General features: G+C 40.6%; 1 protein-coding gene across 5 annotated transcripts in view; it reads left to right on the top strand.

Annotated features, from left to right (window-relative positions):
* The window catches only part of LOC133658785 (semaphorin-3D-like), a 146794-nt gene extending 127218 nt beyond the window's left edge, over positions 1–19576 (top strand). For all 5 annotated transcript variants that reach the window (XM_062061172.1, XM_062061173.1, XM_062061177.1 and 2 more), the window contains one exon: positions 12231–19576. In XM_062061172.1, coding sequence (XP_061917156.1) covers positions 12231–12626 — 396 coding nt within the window. In that variant the 3' untranslated portion in view covers positions 12627–19576. The remainder of the gene's footprint in view (positions 1–12230) is intronic.
* Positions 19577–20483: the final 907 nt, after the last annotated feature.

Here is a 20483-nt window from a genome sequence, read left to right as displayed (position 1 = left end):
CATAACTTTTATGGACAGACTTTCTAGGCGCAGTCAGGGCATTGATGGGATTCAGTTTGGTGGCTGCAGGATTAGGTCTCTGCTTTTTGCATATGATGTAGTCCTGATGGCTTCATTTGGCCAGGAACTTCAGCTCTCACTGGATCGGTTCGCAGCCAAGTGTGAAGCGACTGGGATGACAATCAGCACCTCCAAGTCCGAGTCCATGGTTCTCGCCTGTTAAAGGGTGGAGTGCCATCTCCGGGTTGGGGAGGAGACCTTGCCCCATTTGGAGGAGTTCAAGTACCTGAGAGTCTTGTTCACGAGTGAGAGAAAAGTGGCTTGTGAGATCGACAAGCGGATCAGTGCGGCGTGAGATCGACAGGCGGATCGCTGCGGCGTCTTCAGTAATGCGGACGCTGTATCGATCTGTTGTGGTGAAGAAGGAGCTGAGCTGGAAGGCAAAGCTCTCAATTTACCGGTCGATCTACGTTCCCATCGTCACCTATGGTCATGAGCTTTGAGTTATGACCGAAAGGACAAGATCACGGGTACAAGCGGCCGAAATGAGTTTCCTTTGTCGGGTGGCGGGTCTCCCCCTTAGAAATAGGGTGAGATTCTCTGCCATCCGGGAAGAGCTAAAAGTAAAGCCGTTGCTCCTCCACATGGAGAGGAGCCAGATGAGGTAGTGCGGGCATTTGGTCAGGATGCCACCCGAACGCCTCACTAGGGAGGTGTTTAGGGCACGTCCGACCGGTAGGAGCTCACGGGGAAGACCCAAGACATGTTGGGAAGACTATGTCTCCCGGCTGGCCAGGGAACGCTTCGGGATCCCCCAGCAGGAGCTGGACGAAGTGGCTGGAGAGAGGGGAATCTGGGCTTCCCTGCTTAGGCTGCTGCCCCTGCGACCCGACCTCGGATAAGCGGAAGAATATAGATGAATGGATGGAAATTTAACCTGGTAATTAATAAAAAACATCGGCAGAAAGCGATAATAAATTATATTGTCGTTATTTTAGATATTACGGCATTATTGCTTTGAAAGACCAGACCCCGTGGAACAGGTGGCCAATGACGAGGTCATTTGTGACCGAGGTCTGGAAACAAACTCAGTAAAGATGACACTTGTTCACCGCATGAGACCTTGATCTCAACATTGTAAATGTGTGTCTTAGCACTCTGCACGACACTTATTTACACCCACTTTCAGAGCTGAAAGTAACCACACAGACAGGTGCAAGAGTCACTAAAGAAAAAGTCCTAAGCACGTGTTCCTCTATGGTATGGTGCGTAAGCCCAAGTGTGCGCATGTTTCTTTATTATCCCACGACAGCGGAAACCATAACAGAGCGATCCCCGCGGACAGCCATGTGTTTGCTGGTATTGGACACAATGGGGTGTTTTCTGTGTTGGAGCGTGGGATGATATGTGACCTATTGTGCCGTATAGACTAAGTGACGAAAGACCAGATGCGGGGTTCTTCCAACAGAACTAACACGTGATGGACGGAGCAACAACTCAGGGGAACTTCAGTCATAGTTTAGGTACTTCCATTTAATACCCTATTTTTCCGACTATAAGGCGTACTTAGAGTCCTTTAATTTCCTCAAAACTCGACAGTGAGCCTTATAATGTACGGAATAATTTTGGTTGTGCTTACCAACCTCGAAGCTATTTTATTCGGTGCATGGTGAAATGATAAGTGTGACCAGTAGATGGCAGCCACACATACGAGATACATGCGGACTGGAACATGACTCAAGTAAACAACACCAACATTGTATATGTTCCGTTGAAATCATTACACACAGCAGTCAAAAATCTATTTTAGTTTTAGTACGACTTTGGTAAGCTATGAAGCCACACCGCTTGATGGATTGTACTTCAACATAGGAGTATGTGAAAGTTGCGTCCTCACAGTCCCACTGTCAGACACGGCACAGGAGCCAAGCGTGCAGGTTTTAACGAGGTTTTAATAAACATAGGTTTTCAACAAAAGTTCTCTCCTGAAGGACGCAAATTTTCAGCCACGTCCGTATCCTCTCCCCCCTCCTGCTCCCGGCCGCTTACTGTTAAAGACAACATATGATTAGATTAACACGTACCACCTGTGAAATCTAATCACCCGCCAGCACTGCCACGCCCCCCCCGTCTGATGGTGCTCTGTCCTCAGCACCATGGACAGAGGCAGTGACCTTTGCTCCTGCAGGCAGCACTGGCCACATCTCCCTCCACAGAGTATTATGGTGTGTGTATAAGGTAAGACATATCTGGCGTTTTGTTTCGCAATATTGTGCAAAAGAAACTTTTCTTACGTTCTGGAACCTGCTGATCTGTATTTGGGATCTGCATGAATCCTGAAAAATTGCGCGCGTCCGCCTTTGTGGTCGATAATCTTCTTTTTCTCTATCTTCTACATTCATCCTCCGCTGTTGCCATTTGTAATATACAAGTAGTGTAAAGTTCTTATTTATATCTGTCAGTGAACTCGCCATGAAAGCGCTAAAACATACCGGTGTAGTGAGTTTACATAATCCACCCAAGGAACTTTAGTTATTAAAGAGTTCCGGTCGGACGGTTTTTCCACGGGACACATTTCGGGCGTTGTTGTTGCACTAGTAAGCCACGGATGAGGAGATGCTGCTCCGTTATTGATTGAAGTAAAGTCTGAATGTCATTAAAACAGTTAGCGCCACCTTTTGACACTTCTTCCACGCTACACCGCTACAACAAAGATGACGGGGAGAAAATGTCGAAGTGGAGGCACGTAAATAAGACCGCCCACGAAACTGTCAGAAAGTGACTTGAAGATGTGTAAAACATCATCTATGCAACATTTTGACCAAAGAACCACCATTACATGTTATGTAGACCACAAGGAAGTCTTTTACATTCAGAACAAATATGACCCCTTTAATGCGCTTTAAAATTTTGTATGAATGTAGACCTTAATAGACCCGCTCATCGGCAGTGCGCCTTATAATCCGGAAAATACGGTACACTCTATAATTGACATATCGTCAATTATAGCCTGAGAGGTGACAACCATACTTAATTGCATGAGAGGGGGAAAACTGCAGTGTTGTACACTGCAAAAAGTCAATGTTTAAAAACAAGAAAAAAAAAAAATACAAAAATGAGGGGTATTTTATTTGAACTAAGCAAAATTATCTGCCAATAGAACAAGAACATTTGGCTTGTCAAGACTTTCCAAAACAAGTAAAATTAGCTAACCTCAATGAACCCAACAATACCTTAAAATAAGTATATCCTCACGAATAACAAGTGCACAATCGTGTGTGCTTACGGACTGTATCCCTGCAGACTGTATTGCTCTATATGTATATATTGTGTTTTTTATGTTGATTTAATAAAAAAATAAACTTTTTTTTTTTTTTTTTAATTTCTTGTGGTTGGGGACCACTGATATAGATGATCTTTGACTAGCTTTTTCGCCAAAAAAACAAAACAAAAAAAAAAACCTCTGTAACTTTGACAAAATACATGTCTACTGTAGAGGACACTGGTTGTCCGGATATTGAGCAAAAAAAGTATCTTTTTTTCTACCAAGAAAAGTGCACTTATTGGTGAGAATATACTTATTTTAAAAAGGTATTTTGGGGGTTCATTGAGGTTAGCTAATTTTACTTGTTTTGGAAAGTTTTGACAATCCAAATTTTCTTGTTTTATTGGCAGATAATTTTGTTTAGTTCAAATAAAATACCCCTCATTTTTGTATTATTTTTTCTTGTTTTTGAACACTGACTTTTTGCATTGTATCATGTCAAGATAATGGCACTAGCATGTACTTCATTTAAGAATATTTAACATTGAGAAAAAAAGGTCTCATATTTGTTTTTTCTACCAAGAAAAGTGCACTTATTAGTGAGAATATACTTATTTTAAGGTATTTTTGGGTTCATTGAGGTTAGCTAATTGTACTTGTTTTGGAAAGTCTTGACAAGCCACATTTTGTTGTTCTATTGGCAGATAATTTTGCTTAGTTCAAATAAAATACCCCTCATTTTTGTATTTTTTAGAATATTTTAAAAAAATCTCACGTACCCCTTGGCATACCTTCAAGTACCCCCAGGGGTACGCGTACCCCCATTTGAGAACCACTGCTGTAGAGGACACCGGTTGTCCGGATATTGAGCAAAAACGTCTTTTTTTTCTACCAAGAAAAGTGCACTTAGTGCGAATATGCTTATTTTAAAAGGTATTTTTGGGTTCATTGAGGTTAGCTAATTTGGCTTGTTTTGGAAAGTCTTGACAAGCCACATTTTCTTGTTCTATTGGCAGATAACTTTGCTTAGTTCGAGTAAAATACCCCACATTTATTTATTATATTATTTTTGTATTGTTTTTTTCTTGTTTTTGAACACTGACTTTTTGCAGTGTGCACGACTTTTTGACCAGGGGTCAACACTGGGACTTCACTCTTTTGTTTTAATCAAATGATGAGACAAATCTGTTTCCTCCTTTTATTTTTGGACTTGATTGTCTCTTTTTTTTCCCATTAAAATAATTGTAAGGTGAAAAACCTTTGGAAAAAGGTGGACAAATACAAAAAGCAATTAGGGACCAATATAAACAAATTACAGTTTTTAAAGTAAAAGTGTTTCCAAAAGTGTGTCCCTTAACAGCTTGGGTTTAGCATTTAAACATTTAATAAGCACTAGGCAATTAAAAATAAATTCAACATATCAAATCAAACATCAAAATAATATAAAGTCCTCTCACCATCAACCACCCTGGTATCTGTGAACAGTTTGTCACTACTGTATTTGGTAAATTCTACTATAACAGTGTTTGTTGGCCTGCAGTCTGAGTCTGGAGCTGCAGACTTCAAAGGAGTGGACTTGATTGCTTCAGGTGAGAGCCTTCCTGATTGCTGGATGCTCTTCAGCTGTTGGGGAAATGTTGTCTGTAATTCCAGTTCCGTCCTCTGGGGGGGGGAGCCAAACTCACATTTGGACATGAGGCCCTTCTGTTTGGTGTAAGGCTTTGGGTTTGAGTTTGCCAAAACACCTACAGTTATATATATATATTAGTGTTGTAACGATACCAGTATTTTGGTACCGGTACTAAAATGATTCCGATACTTTTCGGTACTCTTCTAAATAAAGGGGACCACTTAAAAATAAATCAATAAATCAATCAAAAATCAATGAATAATATATATATATATATATATATATATATATATATATATATATATATATATATATATATATATATATATATATATTTAAAAAAAACAATAATAATAATTTTAATTTTTTTTATATATATATACATTGAAAAAAAAAAAAAAAAATATATATATATATATATATATATATATATATATATATATATATATATATATATATATATATATATATATATATATATATATATATATATATATATACACATACACTACCGTTCAAAAGTTTGGGGTCACCCAAACAATTTTGTGGAATAGCCTTCATTTCTAAGAACAAGAATAGACTGTCGAGTTTCAGATAAAAGTTCTCTTTTTCTGGCCATTTTCAGCGTTTAATCGACCCCACAAATGTGATGCTCCAGAAACTCAATCTGCTCAAAGGAAGGTCAGTTTTGTAGCTTCTGTAACAAGCTAAACTGTTTTCAGATGTGCGAACATGATTGCACAAGGGTTTTCTAATCATCAATTAGCCTTCTGAGCCAATGAGCAAACACATTGTACCATTAGAACACTGGAGTGATAGTTGCTGGAAATGGGCCTCTATACACCTATGTAGATATTGCACCAAAAACCAGACATTTACAGCTAGAATAGTAATTTACCACATTAGCAATATATAGAGTGTATTTCTTTAAAGTTAAGACTAGTTTAAAGTTATCTTCATTGAAAAGTACAGTGCTTTTCCTTCAAAAATAAGGACATTTCAATGTGACCCCAAACTTTTGAACGGTAGTGTACATATATATATATATATATATATATATATATATATATATATATATATATATATATATATATATATATATATATATATATATATATATATACATATTGTAAAGGGTTTGTAAAGTGCAATTACACATTTTGTTTAACATCTTCTAATTAAGGTGTTTTCTCTGTGGAGTTTGAAAATGTCCAACTTCCCAGTTGTGTGGAATGCAGTTAAAAATGATGGAACACAAGTCAAACTTTGCACAGGAAAGACATTTGCTTCCAACCTGCTGATCAGAAAGTAAAATAATTGAGATTTAAAGACGGAGCAGCTTCCGTTTTGAAGACGTGTGTCTCATTGGAACATCCTCCTCCACATGTGGAACACTTTCCTCACAATCTTCCCTCACGATCTCACTCTGCCTCCAGTCAGCTTTGCAGGAGAAGCTCCACTGACCAACTCTCTCCCTGCTGGCAGAAGGCAGCCACAGCCACAAGTGATGTGAGTGGAAGCGAAGTGTCTGTGCTTCTCACACCATGCCTACAGCTCCTTGTGTTCACCTCCTACAGACTGGAATGTTCCACTTGTTAGCAGCAAGCAAGCAAAGTCTTTGGAGAGCATCGACATTCTGTGCAGTGTTGACTCAACCAGAAGCATAATGTTAGGAATATTCTTACAACAACATAAAACTTTGTTTTTATGTCGTCATTGACCACCAGAACTGCACTTTTTGGAGACTTTCTGTCGACAAAGCAATACTACAATATTGTTGCTGAACTGAGCTGTTATATTATGTGGCCAAATCATCCATTTAACTAGAAAACCCAATAGCATTGAAGTTATCACGTTGTGTAAATGGTAAATAAAAACAGAATACAATGATTTGTAAATAATTTTCAACTTATATTCAATTGAATAGACTGCAAAGACAAGATACTTAACGTTCGAATTAGAAAATGTTATTTTTTGCCAATATTAGCTTATTTAGAATTTGATGCCTGCAACATGTTCCAAAAAAGCTGGCACAAGTGGCAAAAAAGACTGTGAAAGTTGAGGAATGCTCATCAAATACTTATTTGGAACATCCCACAGGTGAACGGGCTAATTGGGAACAGGTGGGTGCCATGATTGGGTATAAAAGTAGATTCCATGAAATGCTCAGTCATTCACAAACAAGGACGGCGGCAAGGGTCACCACTTTGTCGAAAAATGCCTGAGCAAATTGTTTTAGAACAACATTTCTCAACCAGCTATTGCAAGGAATTTAGGGATTTCACCATCTACGCTCCGTAATATCATCAAAAGGTTCAGAAAATCTGTAGAAATAACTGCAAATAAGCGATGATATTACGGATCTTCGATTCCCTCAGGCGGTACTGCATTAACAAGCGACATCAGTGTGTAAAGGATATCACCACATGGGCTCAGGAACACTTCAGAAAACCACTGTCAGTAACTAAAGTTTGTCGCTACATCTGTAAATGCAAGTTAAAACTCTACGATGCAAAGCCAAAGTCATTTATCAACAACACCCAGAAACGCCGTCGGCTTCGCTGGGCCCGAGCTCATCTAAGATGGACTGATGCAAAGTGGAAAAGTGTTCCGTGGTCTGACGAGTCCACATTTCAAAATTGTTTTTTGGAAACTGTGGACGTCGTGTCCTCCGGACCAAAGAGGAAAAGAACCATCCGGATTGTTATAGGCGCAAAGTGTAAAAGGCAGCATGTGTGATGGTATGGGGGTGTATTAGTGCCCAAGACATGGGTAACTTACACATCTGTGAAGGCACCATTAATGCTGAAAGGTACATACAGGTTTTGGAGCAAGATATGTTGCCATCCAAGCAACGTTATCATGGACGCCCCTGCTTATTTCAGCAAGACAATGCCAAGCCACGTGTTACATCAACATGGCTTCATAGTAAAAGAGTGCGGGTACTAGACTGGCCTGCCTGTAGTCCAGACCTGTCTCCCATTGAAAATGTGTGGTGCATTATGAAGCCTAAAAGACCACAACAGGACTGTTGAACAACTTAAGCTGTACATCAAGCAAGAATGGGGAAACATTCCACCTGAAAAGCTTTCAAAATGTGTCTCCTCAGTTCCCAAACGTTTACTGAGTGTTGTTAAAAGGAAAGGCCATGTAACACAGTGGTAAAAAGGCCCCTAAAACTTTTTCGCAATGTGTTGCTGCCATTCATTTCTCAGTTGTAACATTAATATCTTGTCTTTGCGGTCCATTCAATTGAATATAAGTTGAAAAGGATTTGCAAATCATTGTATTCTGTTTTTATTTACAAATTACACAACGTGCCAACTTCACTGCTTTTGGGTTTTTTAAAAAGACATTCAGGAGAACATTTGCCAAAGAGAAAACATTGTGGTCGGCGTGTCAAGGCGAATAATTTTGGCCAAAGAACAGTTAACAAACTTCAAAGCACAGTGTTTACTTGTGCCATCACTTCATAACACCGCATTACTGCAACATTGCCGGCTTTGTAGCTCATTTGGAAACATTTGGGGTAATAAGCAGCACGTGCTCTTTGTCAAGTGTTCTGTGGGCAGCCTGGCAAGACTGTACTGACTTTAGGGAAGGAATGAATTGCCTAATAATGTAAAAGGGCTAAAAGTGAATAATTGGTTTAAACAGATAAATCTTTTGATTGACACATTTTATTTCATGAATGTGTCTCTGCTGTGGGAAAAGGGGCCTTATTAGGCAAAACTGACTTTTCTTACCTATTGCTTGTACTGCGTCATGTGACTTTTCCCCGGAAGTGAAAAACAGCGGAGGTCAACCTAGCCGAGTAGCGGGCGGACTCTTTAAGTACACAAGGGGCCTAGATCTTCCTGCAAAAAGCAAATACGAGCAAAAAATCCAACTATGATAATAATAATAATAATAATAGATTGTATTTGTAAAAAACACTTTACATTGAGTAAACAACCTCAAAGTGCTACAGTGTATTAAAAAAAATAAAAATAAAAAGATAATAAAAAATAAATAAAAATAAAAACTAGAACCGCCAAATAGCTAGAACTAGTATGCATATATCTAAAAAAAAGGCTTTTTTAAAAAGAAGGTTTTTTTTAGCCTTTTTTAAAAGCATCCACAGTCTGTGGTGCCCTCAGGTGGTCAGGGAGAGCGCGTTCCACAGACTGGGAGCGGCGGAGCAGAAAGCCCGGTCTCCCATTGTCCGTAGCTTTGTCCTCGGAGGTTGGAGGAGGTTAGTCTGTCCGGAGCGGAGGTGTCGTGTGGAGGATTTGGGGGTGAGTAGTTCTTTGAGGTAGAGGCGGGCATTTCCATGGAGGCACTGGTGGGTTAGTAGGGAGACTTTGTATTCAATTCTGAGTGGAACAGGAGGCCAGTGAAGGGATTTGAGAGTTGGTGTGATATGGAATGGAATGGAATCGATCCCTGTACTTAAAAAAAAGAAAAAAAGATTTGTCGATTGATATCAAGGATTATTCATCGGTGGAGATCTCAGACGTATCGAACAATCTTGTGCCCCAGACTTTATTCTACACAACAAGACTGATAAAAACTTGGAAAAGCATGGAGGTCGACAACTTCTTTGTGTGTGGCTGGGTCAAGTAAATTGGTATCAAGTCTGCCCCGGATAAATATGCATCATTTTTGCACGGGTAAGTATACATTATTAATGTAATACCTGATTAAAGTATAGTTTATCAAACATTTATCAAACAAACCTTTAACAAAGTGATCACTGCAAACTTGCGCAGTTTTCGACTCTGCTTGCTCCCTTAGACTGGAATGCATGCTACTTTTCGAGTCGTCCATCCATCTTCTTCGGCTTATCCGAGGTCAGGTCGCGGGGGCAGCAGCCTAAGCAGAGAAGCCCAGACTTCCCTCTCCCCAGCCACTTTGTCCTGTTCTTCCCAGGGGATCCCGAGGCGTTCCCAGGCCAGCCGGGAGACATAGTCTTCCCAACGTGTCCTGGGTTTTCCCCGTGGCCTCCTACCGGTCAGACGAAGTGGCTTCGTAGTAAAAGAGTGCAGGTACTAGACTGGCCTGCCTGTAGTCCAGACCTGTCTCCCATTGAAAATGTGTGGCGCATTGTGAAGCGTAAAATACCACAACAGAGACCCCGGACTGTTGAACAACTTAAGCTGTACATCAAGCAAGAATGGGAAAGAATTCCACCTGAAAACCTTCAAAAATGTGTCTCCTCAGTTCCCAAATGTTTACTGAGTGTTGTTAAAAGGAAAGGCCATGTAACACAGTGGTAAAAATGCCCCTGTGACAACTTTTTTGCAATGTGTTTGTAACATTGGCGAGGCATGACGGTGCAACAGGAACTCCGGAGACAGAGTGCAGGTAGGAAATGATTTATTCCCATAAATCATAAAACAAAGACAGGAACAAACCAAAAGAAGCGTGCCTAACGCAAGGAAAGCTCGTGGAATATCTCACAAGGAAACACTAAGACGGGACTTAGCGTAAGACCCACACGGGGAACTAGAAAGCATCCAACGTAGTAGTTGCGTAAAGCAAACAAAAGCACCAGACTGAGTGAGGGGAATACCAAGACTAAATAGCTCTCTGATTAATGTCCGGCAGCAGGTGAGCGTCCCGGACACTAATCAGAGGCAGGTGAAAACAATCAGCACCCATGGCAACAAAGAAACACAAAAAAAGGGGTGCTGAAACAGAACTTAAACCAAAAGTGAATCAAAACCCAAAATAAACTATGATCCAGGCTACGTGCCAACTTCACTGGTTTTGGGTTTTGTAAATAAAAATGACGGACTTTGGACTCTGTTTTAAAGGTAAAGCTATGTTCTACTTCAGGGGTGTCCAAACTTTTTCCACTGAGGGCCGTACATGGAAAAATGTAAGCATGCGGGGGCCATTTTGATATTTTTCATTTTCAAACCTTAACAAAATATATGGATTTTTTTTTTTTTAACCTTTAGGGCTCCCGGGGACTATAAAGGGTCTCAGTCATTAAACTGTTAAAAATAAGTCAAATTATTATTATTATTTTTTACAGAATATCTCTATATCAACTTGAGGTTTGAGTTTGAGTTTGAGTTTATTTCGAACATGCAAGCATACAACATGATACATCACAATTTCCAGTTTCTCTTTTCAACATGTTCGAAAAGGAGTAGGAAGAAGCAGAGCTTATTTAATCCTACCCCTTTTCTTTACATAACAGTTGCTAAAACTTTTTGTTCACTTCCTGTTCACAATTTATTTACAATAAACTCCATAAGTATTCACAATAAAAATAAATAAATAAATAATAGTAAAAATTGAATAATAATAATTATTGAAGTAAGTCATATTTCATATGATAAGATAAGTAAGATTACTTTAAGGTTGATATAAAGTAAAAAAAAAAAAAAAAGAGGTTTTCTGTTAAAGACAACTTTGTTTTTATAGTAAAACTGAAATATGCAGTATTTAGTAATTACAGCCCTAAAAGATCAATAATGCAGGACACCATTGATTTTAATTATTTAATATTTTTGAGTAATCACAGTGAAATGTTAAATAAAATCCTACTAAATATATTTGGGATCCAAAAGGTCCCCCACTCATAAAGTGATACATTTCTATTAGGTTTTTTTTTACTTTTAACACTTAAATTACGAGATCAACTTCAGATATATCTGTCCATTTTACGTTTGAACTATTATTTTGTTTGTATTATGCTCTTTTGTCAAATAAAACTTTGATGTTTTTTTATGGCAACCACACAATATATGCAATATTTTTTCCACATAAAACATTTGAAAGTGATATTTTTTAACTAATAATTCATTATAACATAGATTTTTTTTTAAAAATAGAAAAATAAACAAAGACAAAAGAAAAAAAACAGCCTGCATGGCAGCTTTGTGTCAACAGTGCAACTTTTTCTTCTTGGATTTCACCTCATTCCACTTTTCTAAAAATGTTTTTTTAAATGTTTGCAATATTATCAATTTTGCAATTTTTGCAGAATGTGTGGCGGGCCGGTAAACAATTAACTGCGGGCCGCAAATGGCCCCCGGGCCGCACTTTGGACACCCCTGTTCTACTTGATGCTTACGAGATTGCTCTCCTTTACCTTTTTTTTTCCACATGAAGTTTCTAGTTCCCAGGGGTCAGTCAAGAGAAGAAACAGACTTGCACTACCGTCATGGTAGCATTCATCAGCCCACACTACCAAGTGCACTTCCTAAGTCAGGGTCCATTAGCGGTTTCAGCCCGCATGCCACACTGCTGACGCGGTCCAGCTGGAGTTTTGTGCGGACAAGCACGCCAAGTGATTAGTTTCTTTCTGACATTTTGACTAAAAAGGACTTCTTCTTCCAGGTCCGGCCGGACGATCGGGTCATCCAAACAGAACGAGGCCTCTTGATCCGCGCCCTGCACGCCGCCGACGTGGGCGTGTACGAGTGCCAGGCTGAGGAGCACACTCGTTTCGTGCACACCCTCCGCCGCCTCACGCTGCAGCTCGTGCCACAAGGACACCTGGACAGAAAGACCAAGTCCGGCGAGGACCCCCTTGCGGAGCTGAAGAACGCTCGCCATTACAAAGACTACCTGAGGCTGATGAGCTCCCCCGTGGGGTCGCTGGAGGACTACTGCGACTCGCTCTGGCTTGAGAAGAGGTCGTCAAAGGCTCGGGGGCGAGCGATGGGCGCCGGAAAGTGGAAACACATCCAGGAACTGAAGAAGAGCAGGAACCGGCGGCACCACAGGGAGTGACTGACAAATTATTGACCATTGCGGTGAAAAAGTGAGGACTGTAAAAGCGTATCTCTATATCTTGCACACTATGGGCCTGATTTGCCAAAATCCAAATACCACGTGCTAAACAGCAGGTGCAAACTATACAATTGCTTGTACTATTCATAATAATGATAATAGATTTTATTTTTTAAAAAAGCACTTTACATTGAGTAAACAACCTCAAAGTGCTACAGTGGATTAAAAAAAATAAAAAGATAATTAAAAAAATAAAAAAATAAATACAAAAAAAAACTAGAACAGCCAAATAGCTAAAACTAGTATGCATATCTAAAAAAAATATTTTTTTAAAAAGAAGGGTTTTTAAGCCTTTTTTAAAAGCATCCACAGTCTGTGGTGCCCTTAGGTGGTCAGGGAGAGCGTTCCACAGACTGGGAGCGGCGGAGCAGAAAGCCCGGTCTCCCATTGTTCACAGCTTTGTCCTCGAAGGTCGGAGGAGGTCGTGTGGAGGATTTGGGGGTGAGTAGTTCTTTGAGGTAGAGGCGGGCATTTCCATGGAGGCACTGGTGGGTTAGTAGGGAGACTTTGAATTCAATCCTGAGTGGAACAGGAATCCAGTGAAAGGATTTGAGAGTTGGTGTGATACGGTCATATTTCCGCACTCTCATCAGGAGATATTCATGGGCGTGTTGCGTGTGATCGACTAAAACTGCCTGTGCAGACCGCCTTGTTTAAATGAGGTTTTTGACAGTACTGCTAGCTGTGGCCATGGAAACACTCATTTCCCGCCACATTCATGTTACGACACATTTAACATCCCTAACTCCTTTTCAGCAATGTAGAATTGCAATCAAGACAACAAAAACTATTTTGGAATGATCTAAATGCAACAAAATGCTTGTTGAAAAAAGTTTTTCGGTATACAACCACAGATGTCCGATAATATCAGACTGCCGATATTATCGGCCGATAAATGCTTTAAAATGTAACATCGGAAATCATCGGTTTCGGTTTCAAAAAATAAAATGTATGACTTTTTAAAACGCCGCTGTACGGAGCGGTACACGAGCAGTTACGTCTCCCAGTCATACTTGCCAACCCTCCCGATTTTCCCGGGAGACTCACGAATTTCAGTGCCCCTCCTGAAAATCTCCTGGGGCAACCATTCTCCCGATATTTCTCCCGATTTCCACCCGGACAACAATATGTTGCGTGCCGGCCCAATCACATAATATCCAAGGCTTTTCACGCACACAAGTGAATGCGATCCATACTTGGTCAACAGCCATACAGGTCACACTGAGGGTAGCCGTACAAACAACTTTAACACTGTTACAAATATGCGCCACACTGTGAACCCACACCAAACAAGAATGACGAACACATTTCGGGAGAAAATACGCACCGTAACACAACATAAAAACCATTCCATCCATCTTCTTCCGCTTATCCGAGGTCGGGTCGCGGGGGCAGCAGCCTAAGCAGGGAAGCCCAGACTTTCCTCTCCACAGCCACTTCGTCCAGCTCTTCCCAGGGGGATCCCGAGGCGTTCCCAGGCCAGCCGGGAGACATAGTCTTACCAACGTGTCCTGGGTCTTCCCCGTGGCCTCCTACCGGTTGGACGTGCCCTAAACACCTCCCTAGGGAGACGTTCGGGTGGTATCCTGACCAGATGCTCAAACCACCTCATCTGGCTCCTCTCCATGTGGAGGAGCAGTGGCTTTACTTTGAGCTCCTCCCGGATGACAGAGCTTCTCACCCTATCTCTAAGGGAGAGCCCCGCCACATGGCGGAGGAAACTCATTTTGGCCGCTTGAAACCTGTGATCTTGTCTTTTCGGTCATAACCCAAAGATCATGATCATAGGTGAGGATGGGAACGTAGATCGACAGGTAAATTGAGAGCTTTGCCTTCCGGCTCAGCTCCTTCTTCACCACAACGGATCGATACAGCGTCCGCATTACTGAAGACGCTGCACTGATCCGCCTGTCGATCTCACGATTCATTCTTCCCTCACTCGTGAACAAGACTCCGAGGTACTTGAACCCCTCCACTTCGGGCAAGATCTCCTCCCCACCCCGGAGATGGCACTCAACCTTTTTCTGGGCGAGAACCAGACTCCCCTTTCCCCAGCTACTTCGTCCAGCACCTCCCGGGGGATCCCGAGGCATTCTCAGGCCAGCCAGGAGACATAGTCTTCCCAACGTGTCCTGGGTCTTCCCTGTGGCCTCCTACCGGTCGGACGTGCCATAAACACCTCCCTACGGAGGCGTTCGGGTGAGATCCTGACCAGATGCCCGAACCACCTCATCTGACTTCTCTCCATGTGGAGGAGCATCGGCTTTACTCTGAGCTCCTCCTCGATGACAGAGCTTCTCACCCTATCTCTAAGGGTGGAGGAAACTCATTTGGACAGCTTGTAGCCGGGATCTTGTCCTTTCGGTCATAACCCAAAGCTCACGACAATAGGTGAGGATGGGAACGTACGTTTGTAGATCAACCGGTAAATTGAGAGCTTTGCCTTCTGGCTCAGCTTCTTCACCACAACAGATCGATACTAGGTCCGCATTCTGAAGACGCCGCACTGATCCGCCTGTCGATCTTACGATCCTCTCTTCCTTCACTCGTGAACAAGACTCCAAGGTAGTTGAACTCCTCACCTTGGGGCAAGATCTCTTCCCCAATCCGGAGATGGCACTCCATCCTTTTCTGGGCGAGAACCAGACTCCCCTTTCCCCAGCTACTTTGTCCAGCTCTTCCCAGGGGATCCCGAGGCATTCCCAGGGTCTTACCCGTGGCCTCCTACCAGTCGGACGTGCCATAAACACCTCCCTTCTGAGATGTTCGGGTGACATCTTGGCCAGATGCCTGAACCACCTCATCTGACTTCTCTCCATGTGGAGGAGCAGCGGCTTTACTCTGAGTTCCTCTTGGATGACAGAGCTTCTCACCCTATCTCTAAGGGTGGAGTTAACTCTTTTGGGGCGCTTGTACCCGGGATCTTGTCTTTTCGGTCATAACCCAAAGCTCATGACCATAGGTGACGACGAGAACGTAGATCGACCAGTAAATTGAGAGTTTTGCCTTCCGACTCAGCTCTTTCTTTACGACAACTGACCGATACAGGGTCCGCATTACTGCAGACACCGCACCGATCCGCTTGTCGATCTCATGATCCACTCTTCCCTCACTCGTGAACAAGACTCCAAGGTACTTGAACTCCTCCACTTGGGGCAATATCTCCTCCCCAACCCGGATTGATTGATTGATTGATTGAGACTTTTATTAGTAGATTGCACAGTACAGTACATATTCCGTACAATTGACCACTAAATGGTAACACCCGAATAAGTTTTTCAACTTGTTTAAGTCGGGGTCCACGTTAATCAATTCATGGTAAAAGATGGCACTCCACCCTTTTCTGGGCGAGAACCATGGACTCTGACTTGTTAAGAATAAATAAGAATATTAAATCAACGCTAGGTTAAAAAGGTGAGTCTCGAGTTTGTTTAAAAAAAATCGCAACACATACTTAAAGACACAAAATAGCGCCCGCAGAGCAGTTACAGCCTTGTTAAATCACACTGCCCGTGCTAAATGAGTATTGTGGCCATTCTATTGATCAACATTAATTCTGCATATGCACCAACACGATAAACGGATTGCGCGCTCCTTACTCTGCTCACTAAGATGTAATCCTCTAGTAGCCCTATCAAGTTTGCATGCCACTGAGTGCACGCAAACCTTGAGTAGATACCAGAACCATCCATTATTTGGTCATTGTAATACATTAAAAAATTGTTGAGTTTGTGTTTCCTCTCAGTGATGACAATGCATTCATGTTGAATGTCTGTAAATAACTGTAGAACTTGTACAGTATCGTGTAGAACACTTCCAGTGTAGTCCTAGGACTTTAGTCTGATAGCAAAGAAGGCTGTGGCGTCAGGGTCAGCCCGAACTACATTTTTGTACCGGAGATCCACTTTGAAAACTATTTAAATAAATGTTTCTTGTTCCAAACTCAAAATGTAACCCCAGTGAATAAATATAAGAAGTGTGGAGTTTCTAGAACACGAGCAGATTTAGAATTGGTTGGTTGGCATTTTTCCAGGTGTCCCGATATAGCAACGTAGGTCCCTGAAGGCTTTGCGTCGGGATGATTCAGTACCAGCTGCTCTCTTGTTTACGGAGAGTGCGTGCATGAAAAGCAAACCACTACCATGTTTTCTGGGACTGCTCTTCCATAAAGGACTATTGGAAAGAGATACACCAAATCTCTACAGGATATTTTCAAATGTGAAGTATGCCTTGAAAGTTTGACTGTTTTATCGGACAAGTACAGTCGTGGTCAAAAGAACATCATGTCAGGGCTGTCTTATTTTTTTGTAATAGAGTAATTGGAGCACATACTTGTTGGTCACAAAAAACATTCATGAAGTTTGGTTCTTTTATGAATTTATTATGGGTCTACTGAAAATTTGACCAAATATGCTGGGTCAAAAGTATAAGGCGCTTTTGGTAGCCATCCACAAGCTTCTGGTTGAATTTTTGACCACTCCTCTTGACAAAATTGGTGCAGTTCAGCTAAATTTGTTGGTTTTCCGACATGGACTTGTTTCTTCAGGACTTTGGGGAGGCCATTCTAAAACCTTAATTCCAGCCTGATTTAGCCATTCCTTTACCACTTTTGAGGTGTGTTTGGGGGTCATTGTCCTGCTGGAACACCCAACTGCGCCCAAGACCCAACCTCCGGACTGATGATTTTAGCTTGTCCTGAAGAATTTGGAGGTAATCTTTATTTTTCATTGTCCCATTTACTCTCTGTAAAGCACCAGTTCCATTGGCAGCAAAACAGGCCCAGAGCATAATACTACCACCACCATGCTTGATGATAGGAATGGTGTTCCTGGAATTACAGGCCTCACCTTTTCTCCTCCAAACATATTGCTGGGTATTCTGGCCAAACAGCTCAATTTGTGTTTCATCTGACCACAGAACTTTCCTCCAGAAGGTCTTATCTTTGTCCATGTGATGCAACTTGATGAATATATTTACTAGTGGCTTGTAAAAAGACCATTACCAGGAAATGGTTTTCACAGGAGAGCCCCACCACGAAGCTATGGATGGAAATCACAATGGGCATTTACAAAATGGAGAAGATAACGGCTTTTATTAATTAAAAATTGGAGAAATGTACTTCATACTGGGAAAACTGGGTCAATTATGTCACACCCCATAAGTCTGATTTTATTTTCTCTAATTATTGATTGTACTGTTTAAAAAAAGATTACTCCCTATATGGCTATAGTTTCTTTCATATTTTTGTTATTTACTATCTGTTTATATTCTTTATTTTAATTTTATTTTTTTAAGTTATTATTGTGTGAATGCTCCAACGCTTTCACACATATGGTTTTCTACACCAAAATGCATCTATGTATTATTATTATTATTATTATTATTATTATTATTTTTATTCAACAGCAACTTCTTCTTCTCCAGATTTTGGCGCGGTCTACCTTCCACATTTTTCACCCGATTCAAACCTTTCCAACTTTAAACTGTTCAGCCTATTCGGGAATTGCGTTTTTTCTCCAGAATTCCAGGTTTTCCGGGACATGTTTCCCATTCAAAATTAACAGGCCATTTTTCAAACTTCCACCATTTCCACATTTTTCAAACCATTCCACCATTCTGGAAATTCAAACAACTCTTTTTCTAAGTTAAAAAAAAATCCAGGATTTTCCAGAATTCCTGGTTTTCCAAAGCCTTATTTCCACCTTTTCTTCTGGCGACTACTCTTCCCACATTTTTCAAGCCACTTCAACCGTTCCACCGTCAAAACATTTTATCTTAATCTGAAAAAAAAAACAAAGTTGTTTTTTGAACTGGAAAAATTCCTGGTTTTCCCGAAATTCCAGGATTTCCGTAATACAATACAATCAATTCAACATGTTACGACTTCAAGTATTCTCCACCGATTTGAAAACTGTCAACACCAACCATTTCAACTAATTTAGAACATTCAAGTTTCAAACCATTTAAAAAAAATTCCCGCTTTTCCAGAATTCCCAAATTTTGGGGAAATTTACATTTAAATCAACGGGACATTCTTCAAAGTTCCACAATTCCCTCATTTTTCATCTGATTCAAACCGTTCCAATTTCAAAATATTCAGCCTGTTCAGCAATTGTGTGCTCTACTTCAACAATTCAAAAAAAATTCCAGGATTTTCCAGAATTCCTGTTTTTCCAAAGCCCTATTTTCACCCTTTTTTCTGGCGACTACTCGTTCCACATTTTTCAAGCCACTTCAACCGTTCCACCGTCAAAACATTCCTCTTAATCAGAACAAAAAAACCAAGTATTTTTTTTTAACTGGAAAAATTCCAGGTTTTCCCGATATTCCAGGAATACCGTAATACCATTACTCAATTCAACATGTTACTACTTCAACATTTCTCGACCGATTTGAAAAATTTTAACACCAACTATTTCAACTCATTCAGAACATTCAAGTTTTTTACCATTAAAAAAAAAATTCCCTCTTTTCCAGAAATTCCCAAATTTTGGAGAAATTCCCATTTAAATCAATGGGACATCCTTCAAAGTTCCACAATTCCCTCATTTTTCATCTGATTCAAACTGTTCCAATTCAAAAAATATTCAGCCTATTCAGGAATTGTGTGCTCTACTTAAACAATTATAAAGAAATTCCAGGATTTCACTTCAACTTCAGCATTGGAGCATTCACACACAATTTCTTCAGGAATCACTTCATCTAGTTATTATTATTATTATTATTAATTATTATTTGATTTGTTAATATTATTATTACTTTGGTTTGTTTTGTCTTTGGTTCTTTGCTGTGTTTCTCTTTTTTTGGGGTGGCATTGTTGGGATATAAACAAAAAAATACAATAGATGTATGATGTATGCAGATATGATGTAATGGATAGGAATGTCTGATGCTGGATGTCAATAAAAATTTTAAAAAAAATAAATAAATAAAAGCATGTGACTCAACCACGCCGCGGGATTCCTCGAATCCACTGATAAAGGTGTCCTTGCAGGAAATGTGTTGTAGAAGAGTCTTGGATAAATCTATAGACCTTCACATTTTTGATGACGTCCGGTCTCCAAAAAGTTCCCGCTTCATAAAACGCAGTGGCGGGCCGTGCGTTTCCCACCTAGGCCTTCGGTGATGTCCGACTCCAATGATTACCTCTCAAAATACCATCATTGATGTCACCACATGACCATTGCCGGAGAAATACTATACAGGAACACATTTACGCACTACTGGGCATTCAATCACCTCAACAGTGTACAAAACGGGTTATTTTCTGGCGCATTTAAAAATCAATAAAACCCGCATCAGCAATTAAAATGAAAAAAAAATTAAGAAATTAAATATTTGAACTCACGATCTGTAGAACCCTTTCAAGCTTCCGGGGTTGACCGACATGGTCTGACAAGATGTAGTTTCTCTTTAAATATCCTTCTTGAAAAATGTCCTTGCAAATATATGTGTTGTCTTGTCTAATCATAACAGATGCAGACGAGGCGTGTTGGCCGAGTTCTTAAAGTTTACTCCACAGCGTGCTCATCAAAAAACATCGGCATGGCTAAACGGGGGCTACTGTGCATGCTCTTCACTACTGTGGCATGCTGGGTAATGGAGTTCTTATGTTACCAAGCTCATAACATCACTATATCACTTGTGTAATTTTCATATTGTTGTTACTCAGCCAGCGTTTGTGTGTTTATTGGGATAAGGTAAACATCTGTTCAGTATTTGAACATAAAAGTGTTTGATTGTGAGGCATTAAAAGCCACAAAATGCAACGGGTCCATCAGACCCACAAACGCTGGC

Source organism: Entelurus aequoreus, linkage group LG10, assembly GCF_033978785.1.
Source record: "Entelurus aequoreus isolate RoL-2023_Sb linkage group LG10, RoL_Eaeq_v1.1, whole genome shotgun sequence".
NCBI lineage: Eukaryota > Metazoa > Chordata > Actinopteri > Syngnathiformes > Syngnathidae > Entelurus > Entelurus aequoreus.
Note: the sequence above shows the minus strand (reverse complement) of the source record. Positions and strands in the feature narration are given on the sequence as shown.